The 14,504-nt window shown below is 40.9% G+C and overlaps 1 protein-coding gene across 2 annotated transcripts in view; it reads left to right on the forward strand.

Annotated features, from left to right (window-relative positions):
• Positions 1-14,504, forward strand: part of Dhc36C (Dynein heavy chain at 36C) — a 117,115-nt gene that overhangs the window by 65,546 nt on the left and 37,065 nt on the right. For both annotated transcript variants that reach the window (XM_070100062.1, XM_070100063.1), the window contains exons 42-56: positions 195-318; positions 1,232-1,410; positions 1,769-1,894; positions 2,329-2,502; positions 3,189-3,401; positions 4,794-4,871; positions 5,745-5,839; positions 6,878-7,019; positions 8,643-8,756; positions 9,582-9,722; positions 10,317-10,475; positions 11,492-11,625; positions 12,449-12,544; positions 12,864-13,044; positions 13,648-13,875. In XM_070100062.1, coding sequence (XP_069956163.1) covers positions 195-318; positions 1,232-1,410; positions 1,769-1,894; positions 2,329-2,502; positions 3,189-3,401; positions 4,794-4,871; positions 5,745-5,839; positions 6,878-7,019; positions 8,643-8,756; positions 9,582-9,722; positions 10,317-10,475; positions 11,492-11,625; positions 12,449-12,544; positions 12,864-13,044; positions 13,648-13,875 — 2,184 coding nt within the window. The remainder of the gene's footprint in view (positions 1-194; positions 319-1,231; positions 1,411-1,768; positions 1,895-2,328; positions 2,503-3,188; positions 3,402-4,793; positions 4,872-5,744; positions 5,840-6,877; positions 7,020-8,642; positions 8,757-9,581; positions 9,723-10,316; positions 10,476-11,491; positions 11,626-12,448; positions 12,545-12,863; positions 13,045-13,647; positions 13,876-14,504) is intronic.

Below are 14,504 nucleotides of genomic sequence, written 5' to 3' on the forward strand. Positions count from 1 at the left end.
GTTTTCCATGGCTCAGTGTAGTACTTCTCAGTGAACTAAAAAAATGGTCTAAAGTTACCCAGGGATCAATACATTGCGTCTCACGGAATTCAGATTATGCTATATAATTATCCAGTTATCCATACACCGCATTACTCAGAGCTCTACAAGCTTTTTCGTTACCCAGAGATTAACAGTGTTGCTTTTCCCTGAAGGATTTCCTGCGTAATAAGCTGAAGAGCGACGTATACAAGCCCATGTTCGTGAGTTTCTCAGCCCACACCACCACTACTCACGTCCAGGACCTGATCATGAGTGGGTTGGACAAGCGCAAGAAAGGTAAGCCTCTCTCAAATGCGCGCCTTATGCCGAGGCTTTTCACTTGAAGTACGCGGATGACGGACACCCGTGCTAATATCTTTCTTATTCTTGTTACAATACATTTCTTGATTTCATGTGAAGTTTTAGTGTATGTGCTGTTAACCATGGTGGATGTTGGTAATTAACATCCATATTGGAGATGAAAGCTGAATGACGTTTTTGATTCATTCATGGTCCATTATCTAGCGACTTGATAATGGTACATTTTGGACCGAAACGTTTAATTTTCATGGACAGTTTGCGAATTAATTGCGAGTTGTTCAAGCCACGATATTGTAATTTTTATTGTTCATATTCCTTGTCATTACATAAGCTAGATAAATGAGGTACATATATAATATTTAGAGACAGTTATTACCGCAATTAAGGTAATTTAGTAATTCACCAGTGCTATGAATAATCTGTTGGTGACCACTTTCCACATTTCAGAACTTCCTATCTAGCTGTGTTGTCTCTGCGGCTTGACAAGGAGTTCACATTATTTCATTTCAGTCATAAATATGTGATTTTCGAACCCTGTTTAGGTGCGTCTTGGTGATTTATTCGTTAGGAAACAACAAGTGTTTCCTGGGCATGGAATGGTATGTAAATATTGACAAAGTGTAGCAGATGACACTGGCAGTGGATACCATTATTCACGACTGTTTCACCATTGCAATTGCATAGGTGAAAAGTTATTATTAACAAAAGCATTCGCCTCATTTAAGTATCATTTATTCCACAAGTGTTTCCTGATAGGGTGATAGGGATATTTATCAGACAATAACTCGTGCCAGAACTCTGGCTTACCTTAACTACGTTTTACACTCCATTCAAAAAAAGAGAATCATTTGCTAGCGGTGACCCCGAGATGAAATTGGTGTGCACACAGGTGTATACGGGCCACCAGTAGGGAAGAGATGTGTTCTCTTCGTTGACGACCTCAACCTGCCGCAGACAGATGCTTTCGGTACACACCCTCCTCTGGAGTTGCTACGACAGCTGGTGGACCACGCTACTTGGTATGACATTAGAAAAGAGGTCGAACCAATCCATTTGGAGGACATGCAGGTACAATCTCTGATAGGCTACGTCCTTAGAATCTGTTATTGTTATAACTTTAAACAGTAATGTTATATTACGGGAAAAATAAAACCAACAATTGTACACTGATATACATATTTGTTAAATTATCTGTAAGTTTGGCAGAAAATTCACAAAAGATTAATGCACTAAACTGAACACCGTTGATAAGATTTTCAGTCCTTTCGCATGCTGAAGGACTGAACAGTGCTGAAAACCAATTTGACTTGTTTATGTATCGATATATGTGAATTTATGAGATGTAGAGTTTTGTTTACTGATTCTCTCGTTTCTCTGCTCCCTTCATCATTTTCTTGGTCACTTACCTGAACGCTAACTGTTACAGCTGGTGTCGACCATGAGTCTGCGTGATAGTGGCAGGACACCACTCACACCTCGTCTTCTACGACACTTCAACGTGATTGCCGTCAACGACTTCGATGACGCCACCATATACGCCATATTTTCCAAGGTCTGTGCAATGTTAATAAATCTGCTAGAGAATTAAATATTTTGCTCTAGGGAAATATACACTTTAGAGTACTGTGTTTTTATAAGTATACATTAATTGCGACATTTGATCATGCAATTGCCATGCTCAAAGTTTGTGGAGTGTAAAAATTCGAGTTTCAGAGTATATGCCAAGAACTGCATATATCTCATTATATTTGTACAAGTGAATTTCAACTGAAGATAATTTATGCACAGTCAGGTTTTAACCGTAATTATATACAAATAACCCGCACATAGGAGAGAGAAGCTTTTGTTTAGTTCCAGTCACGGTATTGTGCCTATTTGTTCTCTAACCGTAATTAACTAAAAAATTTTACAGTCTGGTTGTACAAGCGTGTTCACTTAGCAGTTGACATAGTCGCTATACAGTGCAGCATCAACCCCTTCTTACAGATCTTGCTGTGGCACTTGGACACTCGTGGCTTCAGCAAGATGTTTGACCCATGCATTGGGGAAATTGTCACGGGGACACTGGAGGTGTACCGGGCTGCAGCGACCCACCTGAGACCCACACCTTCACGTTCACACTACATCTTTAACCTTAAAGACTTTTTCAGGGTTATCCAGGTTAGTTAAAATTTCTTTATGTCGTCTTCAATCTTAACGACTTCTCTCTTTTGGTTATCCAGATAAATTTAGCTTCTTGATGACTAAGAAACATGTGTAACACCTGAATTTTGGATTGAAAGAAACTGGTTGGTGAAACGTCTTCATCAGTAAAGATACCCAAGTGTTACACCTGTCTTTATTCATCAACTTAGTATTATATACCATTAATGCAATGGTTAAGACTTTCTGAGTCTGACACATTAGATGGTGTCTAACACTGGCTATGTTGCTACCATCAAAGAATAATTTAAGTGTATATTCAGAACAGTCAGTATTTGTCTAGACTCAAGAACCTTGGAACTCCTTCCTTCATAAATTTCGAGTGGAATTTTTCCGCCTCGAACAATACATGCGTCCTTCAGTTTTTTTCAACGATCTTTAAACTTTTAGTCTTTCGTTTTTTTTTTTTCAAATGACCGTTTTCAAGTTCAGGCCAAAGATGCCAAGACTTCTGTGTTCTCAGCTGCACAGATTTGATCAGATCAAATCATAAGAATTTTCAAGGTAGTAATGGGTCAAATTATTAAGGATTTTCTAGGCTGTAATAACTATCAAGATGAAGTTAGTCAGGATTTCCTAGGTTGTAAGTATGCATTCAGGGTCTTCTTCCTAGTCAAGTTTTCCCACTGCCTTCGTGTCCACAGGGAGTGCTATTGTCGGTCCCGGAGACCATGGAAGATCTGCGGTCCATGAAGAAGATGTGGGTGCACGAAGTACTTCGAGTTTTTTATGATCGTCTGGTAGATACCGCCGATCGCAGGTGGCTCCTGGACCGCGTTGCAGCCGCCTGCAGCAACCATCTGAACGAGAACTTCCACCATCTACTGGCTGAACTAGACGAAGATGGCAATGGAGAGGTAAATACTTGCTTTCTTTACACTTATGCAACATATGGGAATCTTTATTCAGGAAACGTTTCGCCACACAGTGGCTTCATCAGTCCAATAAAAAGTAGAAAGGCGTAAGGAGAGGAGGAGTTTGAAGTAATCAGTCCCTCAGCCTGGAGTCGATGTGTTCAGTCCATCAATCTCGTAGAATGTACAGCATAGGACCGTAGAAGTGGCTTATATACTGAAGTGAGGTGAGGTGAAGCAGGAGGAGGTGGGGTCATAGTGGTACCATCCACTAGTCGAAGTAGGTCTTCGTCCAAAGGTTGGACAGGTGTTGAAGAATTCTTTGTAACAAGATCCCATGATGCTGCAGTGTCTGACAGTTGTGATGAATGGTTTGAAAAACCGACAAGTTGAAGATTGAGACACTTATGCAACATATGGGAATCTTTATTCAGGAAACGTTTCGCCACACAGTGGCTTCATCAGTACAATACAAAGTAGAAAGGCGTAAGGAGAGGAGGAGTTTGAAGTAATCAGTCCCTCAGCCTGGAGTCGATGTGTTCAGTCCATCAATCTTGTAGAATGTACAGCATAGGACCGTAGAAGTGGCTTATATACTGAAGTGAAGCCACTGTGTGGCGAAACGTTTCCTGAATAAAGATTCCCATATGTTGCGTAAGTGTCTCAATCTTCAACTTGTCGGTTTTTCAAACCATTCATCACACTTGCTTTCTTTAACTGGAATATAGCGGGAGGGTGTTCCGGTGTCAAGACCGCAGCCCGGTCCATGACCAGGCCTGCTGGCCGCACGCAAACCGACGTACGAACAACAGCCCAGTTAGTCATGTACTGACTTGAGGTGTCTGTCAAGCTCCCTCTTGATGACAGCCAGGGGTCTATTAGTAATTCCCCTTATGTATGCAGGGAGGCACTTTAGCACATTGTTTTTCACAAGTAACCCACAAATCAGATGTGGAAACTGGAAAACCTCTTAGTACATTCCGGACCATTTCATCTCGTTCATTAATTTAGTTAAAACGTCTGACTCGCATATTTTACGATTTTTTTTATCGATAGAATTTAGTTGTTAATTCTAAAAAGATATTACTCATGTTTAAGTTTTCAGTTAAATCATAAACAGTATATTACTTTTCGTATATTTTTTCTTACTCCGCCATTATTTGTTTACATTCTGAAACTGATGCAACTGCCCCACTCGAATGCACAAATAAGAAAAAAATCAATACAATCACAAACAGGCGATCTTAACAATGCAGAACAAGCCACTGTTGCTGTCTTACAACATTGCATAGCTCCTGATGATGCACGAGTGGGAAAGATCTAGAGCTAAAGATTTCCATCCCCAGGTGATTTATTCTGCATAAAAAATAATCCTGATTATATCATTCGCTGCAGGTGTCTGAGAGCAACTTGCGTAACCTTGTGTACTGTGACTTTGCTGACCCCAAGAGTGAGAGTCGCCACTACGTTCAGGTAACTGACCCCAAGAGTGATTTTTTCCTGTATATGAAGCAATAATCCTGTGAATTATTCAGGGCCTGAGAGGTAGAAGGTTGATCCTCCGTCCGTATGTTGATATGTCCAGTTTGATAGCTGATCCCAAGTGCGATTTATTTTTTGTATTGGTGAATTGATTTTTTAAAACTGATCAATGACCATTCCCCCCAAAAAATGATGGTCTTCACTGTAAAGGCACAGCTAAATTATTTTTATATATTTATATTGTATTATTAATATTCATTCTTTAAAATATTATTAAACATTCTAAGGAAAATAATTTCGATTTTGTTTAATCTTTTCTTGAGAGGAGATTGTATGAACCCAAATTTTTAGTTCTCTTAGGGTTCTCTGCCACAATTAGCTTCCTTTCATTATCTGTCAGATCAGTTAACCTCATAAATTAATAATAACAAACGGAAAAGCAACGCTTGTAATAGAGTGAAATTTCCTAAGATATAAACTTGATTTCACACTCCGATGTAATGCTGAAATATGTTTCGGTGTGGGAATTGAGAGATGATAATTCCCAGGTGATAGTAACTTCAGCTCTGCTGGAAATAAACATATCAAGCTTACGCAGCTGATGAAATACTTGATGATATCCATATCACTGAAGTCACCCAGCTCAAGCTGACACATTCCAACACTAGTGGAAAGTGACAGGGAAAACATAGGTAACTTTTACCCACACTGTGTAACTATCATATAGAATAGGCTAGTAGCATACCGCCGGTGTTTCCGATTTTGATAATAAAAAAAAGATCTGTGGATGACTGACGTGTCTGTAGCAGTATAAAAAAGTGTTGAGACAACTTTTGTACTAATGACCTGTATTGATTATACCAGGTGGAGGACCTGGAGGGACTCAGGTCAGTAGTGGAGGGTTACCTTCATGAGTTTAACAACATGAGCAAGAAACCCATGAACCTCGTCATGTTCAAGTGAGTGCTAGTTTCTTTGGTTAGTTTAATGGGGGGGGGGGAGGGGGATAAAGCCTATCGAGCCACACGAGGGGTCATTAAAGCCGCATGTAACCTGTTCACCACCAGTCAAGTATATCTGAATCACCTCACATAGGGATTTTAGTAAACTAAGTGTATACACACTAAGGACTATACATCTCGGTGTATACACACTAAGAAATGTACACCTCGGTGTGTACACACTAAGAAATATACATTCGGTGTATAAACGCTAAGAAATATACATTTCGGTGTATACACAATATACATTTCGGTGTATACACAATATACATTTCGGTGTATACACAATATACATTTCGGTGTATACACAATATACATTTCGGTATATACACACTAAGAAATATACATCTCAGCGTATACAGACTATGATACTAACTATATTTTCTTTATTTGTGTTTTGATCCAAATTCCGTTTTCTATATTTTGTGAATACTGAATTGACTTCATTTTCTTGTGTATTTTGATCCAAATTCCGTTTTCTCTGCTTTTGTATATTGAACCAAATTATTCTCTTATATTGTATGTGGCCCAAACTGTTTTCTTTACTAATCATGAATATTGATCCAAACTGTTTTCTGTACGAATATTGTTACTGATCTAAACTCCGTTTTCTTTCTCGTTTATACTGATCCAAACTCCGTTTTCTTTCTCGTTTATACTGATCCAAATTCCATTCTCTTTATCTCGTTTATATTGATCCATAATCCGTTTTCCTTACTTCTCGTTTATAGTGATCCAGAATTCATTTTCGTTAATTTCCGCTTATATTGATCCTAACTCCGTTTTCTTTACTTCTCGTTAATATTGATCGAAACTATTTTCTTTACCTCTCACTTATACTGATCCAAATTCCGTTTTCTTTACCTCATTCATATTGATCCTAACAATTTTCTTCTCGTTTATATTGATCCAAATTCCATTCTCTTCACCTTTCGTTTGCACTGATCCAAATTGCGCTGTCTCTGAGTCACAAAATCTGGCGCATGATACTCGCAGGTTCGCCCTGGAGCACCTGGCGCGGATCTGCCGCGTTCTGCGCCAGCCGCGGGGACACGCCATGCTGGTGGGCGTGGGTGGTAGCGGCAGACACTCCCTCACACGCCTCGCCGCCCACATCACTGACTACGAACTTTTCGAGGTAGGTAGGTAGGTAGGTAATGTTCGTCAGGAACCAGGACAAGTGTTTCCTGACGCGGGTCTTACTCTTATGATGACCCGTAGCTGGAGCTTTTGGTCATCTGAAAGAGGCCTACCGCTGGCTTACCCTTCTTTCTCTTTAAAAATCGGGGTTATGATTATAACTTTCTGAGGTGACCAACTGCTCTTATGTGTAATACATAGAGCAGTGAGATTAGTAACAAGGGGATACGCTAACATACATAACAGGGAATACACACAAGCATACATAACAGGGATACTTGCTATCATACATAACAGAGATACATGCTAGCATACTAAACAGGGGTACACACTATCATACATAACAGGGGATACTTGCTAGCATACATAACAGGGAATACACACTATCATACATAACAAGGAATACACACTGGCATACATAACAGAGGATACTTGCTATCTTATATAACAGGGATACATGCTAGCATATATACCGGAATGCACACTAACATACATAAGATATACATGCTAGCATACATAACATAGAATACACACTGGTATACATAACACGGGATACATATTAGCATACATAACAGGGGATACATATTAGCATACATAACAGGGGATATATAGGCTAGCATACATATTAGGGAATACACACGAGCATACATAATAGGAGATACTTGCTAACATACATCACTGGGGATATATGTGCCAACATACATATTAGGGAATACACACGAGCATACATAGCAGTGGTGGTAGCAGTAATTACTTTCTATCAGAGACTTAAGTCTACACTTGCTCTCTATATTTTGTGTTGTGTCTTTTGTCCGTCAGGACACAAGCTTAACCTGACGGTGGTGTGAATCATGGATGGTCTGCTTGTTTGCTAATCTAAGTGAATCATGGATGGTCTGCTTGTTTGCTAATCTAAGTGAATCATGGATGGTCTGCTTGTTTGCTAATCTAAGTGAATCATGGATGGTCTGCTTGTTTGCTAATCTAAGTGAATCATGGATGGTCTGCTTGTTTGCTAATCTAAGTGAATCATGGATGGTCTGCTTGTTTGCTAATCTAAGTGAATCATGGATGGTCTGCTTGTTTGCTAATCTCAGTGAATCATAGATGGTCTGCTTGTTTGCTAATCTATGTGAATCATGGACGGTCTGCTTGTTTGCTAATCTAAGTGAATCGTGGATGGTCTGCTTGTTTGCTAATCTAAGTGAATCGTGGATGGTCTGCTTGTTTGCTAATCTAAGTGAATCGTGGATGGTCTGCTTGTTTGCTAATCTAAGTGAATCGTGGATGGTCTGCTTGTTTGCTAATAGAAATGAATCATGGATGGTCTACTTGTTTGCTATTCTAAGTGAATCATGGATGGTCTGCTTGTTTGCTAATCTAAGTGAATCATGGATGGTCTGCTTGTTTGCTAATCTAAGTGAATCATGGATGGTCTGCTTGTTTGCTAATCTAAGTGAATCATGGATGGTCTGCTTGTTTGCTAATCTAAATGAATCGTGGATGGTCTGCTTGTTTGCTAATCTAAATGAATCGCGAATGGTCTGCTTGTTTGCTAATCTAAGTGAATCGTGGATGATCTGTTTGTTGCTAATCTAAATGCTATTGTTGACGAGGGTAGGTGGAGATGAGCAGGAGTTACGGGTTAACAGAGTGGCGGGAGGACCTCAAGACTATCCTGAAGAAGGCAGGCACTGGGGAGCAACACATCGTCTTCCTCTTCAGTGATACTCAGGTTAGTGTCTTTACATAATCTTTATTTCTACAAGTACGTGATACAACTTATACAGACCACAGCTAACGTCAGTGACATGCTATATATAGAGAGTCCCTGGTTATGTAGAGCATTTCGGGCAACTTAAGTTAATTTTATTCCCCAAGATGCGACCCACAGCAGTCGGCTAACACCCAGGTACCTACTAGGTGAACAGGGATAGCAGGTGTCTTAAGGAAACACGCCCAGTGTTTCCACCCTTATCGATGATCTCTCTCTCTCTCTCTCTCTCTCTCTCTCTCTCTCTCTCTGCGAAAGGCATGATTTGTCTTTTTTGTACCATGATGCAGTCAATATAAAATTTAACTTTAATTTAGGGTTTGAATAATATCACGATTATTACTTTTCCCCGCCAGCCGTAATAACCAACATATAACTGTGTTATAAAGTGACTTTACCTTCTTATTCCAAGTGGTTTCTCACTTAATAAAAATATATAAAAAGTCACAGAACTCCTAAAAGTGTTCTTCGTGGAACACAAACACACAAGTCATCTGACCAATCACAGGGACGGCGTTGGAGGGTGGGTGGGGGCAGGAGGGGGGCTGAAGCCCCCAGAATTCCATTAGCCCCCAAAGACCCCTAACTTACAGTAATAATAATAGGGATGCTGCAAGACTAGTCCCCTCGCCTCCTTTTCCAGCCAGACTGCCAATGATAATTAATAATAATAATAATAATCATAAACAAGTGTCTCATTTATCAACGTATTGGTTTTGTAAATCATTTATTCACACCCACTAAGATAATCTTCGAGTCTACTGACACTTTAATGTTGTTCCTCAGATCAAGGACGAGATCTTCCTCGAAGCGATCAGCAGCATCCTGAGCATCGGGGAGATCCCTGGACTCTTTCCGACGGATGAGAAACACACCATCTGCGACAAGATGAGGAATGTTGACAGACAGCGGGACAAGAGCAAACAGGTGTGGCTTTCGTGTGCTGAGTTGTCGAAGGAGTAATAGTTACTCACGAAATCGTAATATAACACGATTGCAAACAAACCACGGAACGGGTGGGGTTTAAACCTGTGGCGAGTGAGTCGTAAAACTCCAGTGGCTTACGCACTGGCCTGGAGTTTTATGACGCACCCGTTCCGTGGTTTGAGTGATGGTGAAGGTGCTTCCTTCTTTGAGTCACCTTTGATGGAAAACAGCAAATATGGTAAATAATAAAAAAAAAGTTTTGATAGGCTTTTGCACTAAAAGGGTTCACACAGATTTAATGATTCGTGAAAAAATGTGTGTTGGTATTGCATAAATTAATTATTCACTGATATTACACCATTTCATCTTGCACATAAATAATGCAGACATTCAATGGGAGAATAATGGGTGAAAATATGGAGATTTGGAGCATCCATGAAGATGGTGATGGGCTCTTGATTCAAGGAATTTGGGCTATCTACCTTTCCCACTGCTAAAACCTGATTTCCCCTACTTCCCCAGAAACTATGTGATCCCTTAGGGGTGTAGTGCTTCCCCAGAAATTTAATAATAGTAATAATGTGGTGGTGACAGACTGACGGGAGCCCAGCAGCTCTGTGGACACTCTTCGTGGAGCGAGTGAGGGAGCAACTGCACGTAGTGCTGGCCATGTCCCCCTGCGGTGAGGCCTTCAGGAACAGACTCCGTAAGTTCCCAGCCCTCCTCTCCTGCTGCATCATAGACTGGTTCCAGGTGAGATACTTTCTCTGTCTGTCTGTCTCTGTCTCTCTCTCTGTCTCTCTCTCTCCCTCCCTCTCTGTCTATCTATCTATTTTTCTGCCTCTCTCTAATACGCTGGGACTCGAATATGCATAGTGATGTTTTACCAAGCTTTCCTAATAGCCTCTGACATTTTTCTGCACAAAATATATAAAACTAAGTCACATAATACACGAGGTCATTCACAAGACTGACTTCCAGGACTGTTTTACCGACTAGGATGCCTTTGGATCCTTGAAGACACCTAAAGAATCCTGCGAGTGGGGTTCCCCAAGAAGTGGTCTTTTGGCTCCATCCTCAGTCTATATAAATAACCCTGAAACAGGACTAAAGTCATGTGTTTAAACTTTACCTTCAACGCAGCAATGAGCACGAGCTCTTCTTTGTAATGTTTTCCATTGATTTTTAATGGGATTGGACTCAAAGCACTGTTACGCCAGCTGCCACTTCAAATAACCTCTCCTCCACGTTTCTCACCATGCGTTTAAAAATGCATATTTGAAATTCCTACACTGCCAAATGTAGGTCACATGTCTCACTTTTAATTTCATTATTGTGGGATAAATGAAAATATAGGTTAATATATGTAAACGTAACCTAACCGAGGAAAACGAATATCAATATTTGGCTGTTATTTTAAGCATGCACGAATGGCAATTCGTGAGAAACTGGCTGAGTTAATTCGAAAATAGACCTTAGCTCATGAGACATTAGACCTTTTATCCTGATGAAGACAGGATTTTATACCCTTGTCCTTTTCAATATAACTAATACTTCATTAGATTTTTTCTCCTTACGAAGCAAGACTCCCATGCCTGTCCTTAGTGTTCATGGTGGCAATTCCAGCGAACAGATTGGGCATCTTTTACATGCTGACCTCCTCTTATTCTCCCCACTAACACTTTTTTTCCCATTAAAGAGTTGTTGCATCTTTTATTCACTTCTCAACTGCCTATGCCACTAGCACCCAGTGTCTCCTACTCTCACAGGCGTGGCCGGAGGACGCGCTGGAGGCTGTGGCACTGAGGCTGCTCCAGGGAGTGGAGCTGCCTCCAGAGACTCTTAAAGGCTGCGTCTCCCTCTGCCAGTACTTCCACACCTCCACCCAGGACCTCTCCGACAGGTAGCGTCAGTATGTCAGCTTCACAATGGCTCCGATGTCAGGAGTGGAAAGACTCGTTCCCAGTTTTGGTTTCTGTTGTTACATATAAAACGTATTAATTATTTAAGAGTACTTGCTTATGATCATGCATGTTTAAGTCGGCCCATTCTGTTTTCGATTAAAAATTAAGCTTTTACTCATGTTTTTAAAAGCCCACTACTTAATTAATTGAGGTATTTTTAGGTTAATATGCCCAATGTATTATAAAGTATATTTTTCATGGTAATACCGCACACACACAAAAAAAAATCTCAATTTTTTATCGTCAGTCTTCATTCATTGCTTGTCCTCTTGGAAATTATAGTAATTCCCTTTTCACTTGGTTGTCCTAGCACTTCCCACGTCTTAGTATTCCCTGGTTGTCTTAGTACTACTCTCTTCATGTGTTCATCCTCTCTGGTTATCCTAGCTCTTCCCGATCCACATTTTTGCCCTTCCTCGTTGTCCTAGTCATTTTCCAGTGTTTGTATTCCCTGGTCATCATGTTCACATGTTTGTGCTCCCGTGTTTATGTTTCCTGTTCATCGTGTTCACATGTTTGTGCTCCCTGTTCGTCGTGTTTACGGATTTGTGCTCCCTGTTCATCGTGTTCACGTGTTTGTGCTCCCTGTTCATCGTGTTCCCGTGTTTGTGCTCTCTGGTCGTCGTGGCACTTCCCTCCCCATGTACTCACCTAATTGTGGTTGCAGGGGTCGAGCCACAGCTCCTGGCACCGCCTCTTCATTGGTCGCTACTAACCAGTGTCTTCCCTGGTTGCTTCACTGACCAGTGTCTTCCCTGCCAGGTTCCTGAAGCAGCTACGTCGCTACAATTATGTAACACCCACCTCCTACCTGCAGCTCCTCCACACTTATATGGTCATCCTGGAACGACGCCGAGGGTAAATAATTCCTCGATCTTTACCATCTACTTAACAAAAGAGCTTGATTTAGTTAATTGTAGAAATATGAATCAGTGAATAACTAAGGTATAATGGACAATTGTTAGTGCTCAGTAATAGCTCACATGGAGATAGAAACTCTCAGAAGATGCATTGATCTCTTTATTTCGATCTCCTTCTGGGATCCTCTTCAGCAGATCTGCTGAAGGGGGTCGAAATATACAGATCAATCAATCTCCTGAGTTTCTCCATGTGGGTTATTACTGAACACACGAATAAGTGTTTGTGGTGAGCCCTAACCTGTGTATGGGCCAAACAGGGAAGTCAAGAAACAAGAGTGCCGCTATACAACGGGTCTGGCGAGGCTGGAGGAAGCGGAGACCTCAGTGCTTGCCATGCAACAGGAGCTGCTCAATCTGCAACCCATCCTCCTCACCAAGACCCGCGAGGTTGAGGAGAAAATGGCTGTCGTGGAGAAGAGGAGAGGGGAGGTGGCAGAGGTCAGTCAGTTTCTTTCTCCGAGGAGAGTTTGGAGAAAATACTTAGGGGTTGGGAGGATAGTAAAGATGGCAGATGTTAGTGAGAGTCTTGGTCTGAGGAAACTTTGCTTGAGAATTGTCGTCAGGGGTTTGAAGTAGAGGCAATGCACTACATAATAGGCTTCCTTATTGAAACAAGGTTCTTGAAAATCAAGAGTGCTTTATTCATCATATTATTTAAAACAAAAAATAATATTACTGAAGATTTACATGTTTTATACATTATAATTGTCATTCTGCAATCTAAATTCCTACCTTCGTTTTTGCACATTCTGCATGAGGTAGAAGGACTTCATACACCTAAGTGAGTTTGATTAACGCTATGTAGAGCTGTCTGTGTAGGTGAAGTTACCTATATTGGTGCAGGTTAGGTTAAGTAAGTTTTCTCAGGAAACAGAACAAGTGTTTCCTGACTCGGGTCTTAATCATATAATGACCCACAGCTGGGGCTTGTGGTCATCTGACCGAGGCCTTCCACTGGCTTACCTCTCCACCTCTTTAAAAAGTATTATTATGATTATAACCATGGTGCAGGTTAATCACCCATTATATGTGGTGGTGCAGGTGGAGCGCGTGGTTCGTCAGGATGAGGAGGTGGCCAACGAGGCCGCAGAAGCAGCCAACGGGATCAGAAAGGAGTGCGAGGCAGAACTGAACCTGGCCCTCCCACTGCTGGAGGAGGCCACCGCCGCCCTCAACACCATCAAGCAAGACGACATCGTATTCATCAAAGCCATGAAAAACCCTCCGGCAGGAGTGAAGCTCGTTATGGAGGCTGTCTGCGTCCTCCTTGTTAGTATTGTACTTCTTGTAGATAGTCTTCTTCAAGGAATTGAAGTTAAATATCCCTTCCTTGGAGAAAACATGCTTGCTTCCCATTCCCCAGGTGCTATATGGCCAGTGCTGCCCAATAAAAATGTTTTCGTTATCAATCTTCTATAGTTTCAGCCTTTAAGAAAATTCAAATACAGTACTTGGTTTAGGCATATTTAGCCACTTATACTTGGTCAGTGTAAAAATTAATCTAATATCCGGAAGATAATTTCCAAAACTCTCTAAGAAGTGGAGATCAGAGGTGCCAGAGAAGGCATAGGGCTCTAGATTGTCTCAGAATGACTGTGGGATTGAAAACAATTAAATAATATATTGTTCTAATCTACGAACAGCAGCAGACGCAATACCCACCCTTAGAGTAATAAATGGCCCATGTAGATTTAATACCTATTTTTAAATATAATAAATGATGTAGTTCTAAATGCTGGTTCTCTAAACTATCATTAGCGCTGTGTTGTCATCAGCTAACTGTATTATTTGACAAGCTTTAACAGGAACAACCACGTAATCTACATTTACGTGGGTGATAGGGGACGAGAGACAAATATTTGCTCTTTGAAATCTGAATTACTCTCAGCAGACATCTA

This window comes from Cherax quadricarinatus, chromosome 71 (assembly GCF_038502225.1).
Source record: "Cherax quadricarinatus isolate ZL_2023a chromosome 71, ASM3850222v1, whole genome shotgun sequence".
Taxonomy (NCBI): domain Eukaryota; kingdom Metazoa; phylum Arthropoda; class Malacostraca; order Decapoda; family Parastacidae; genus Cherax; species Cherax quadricarinatus.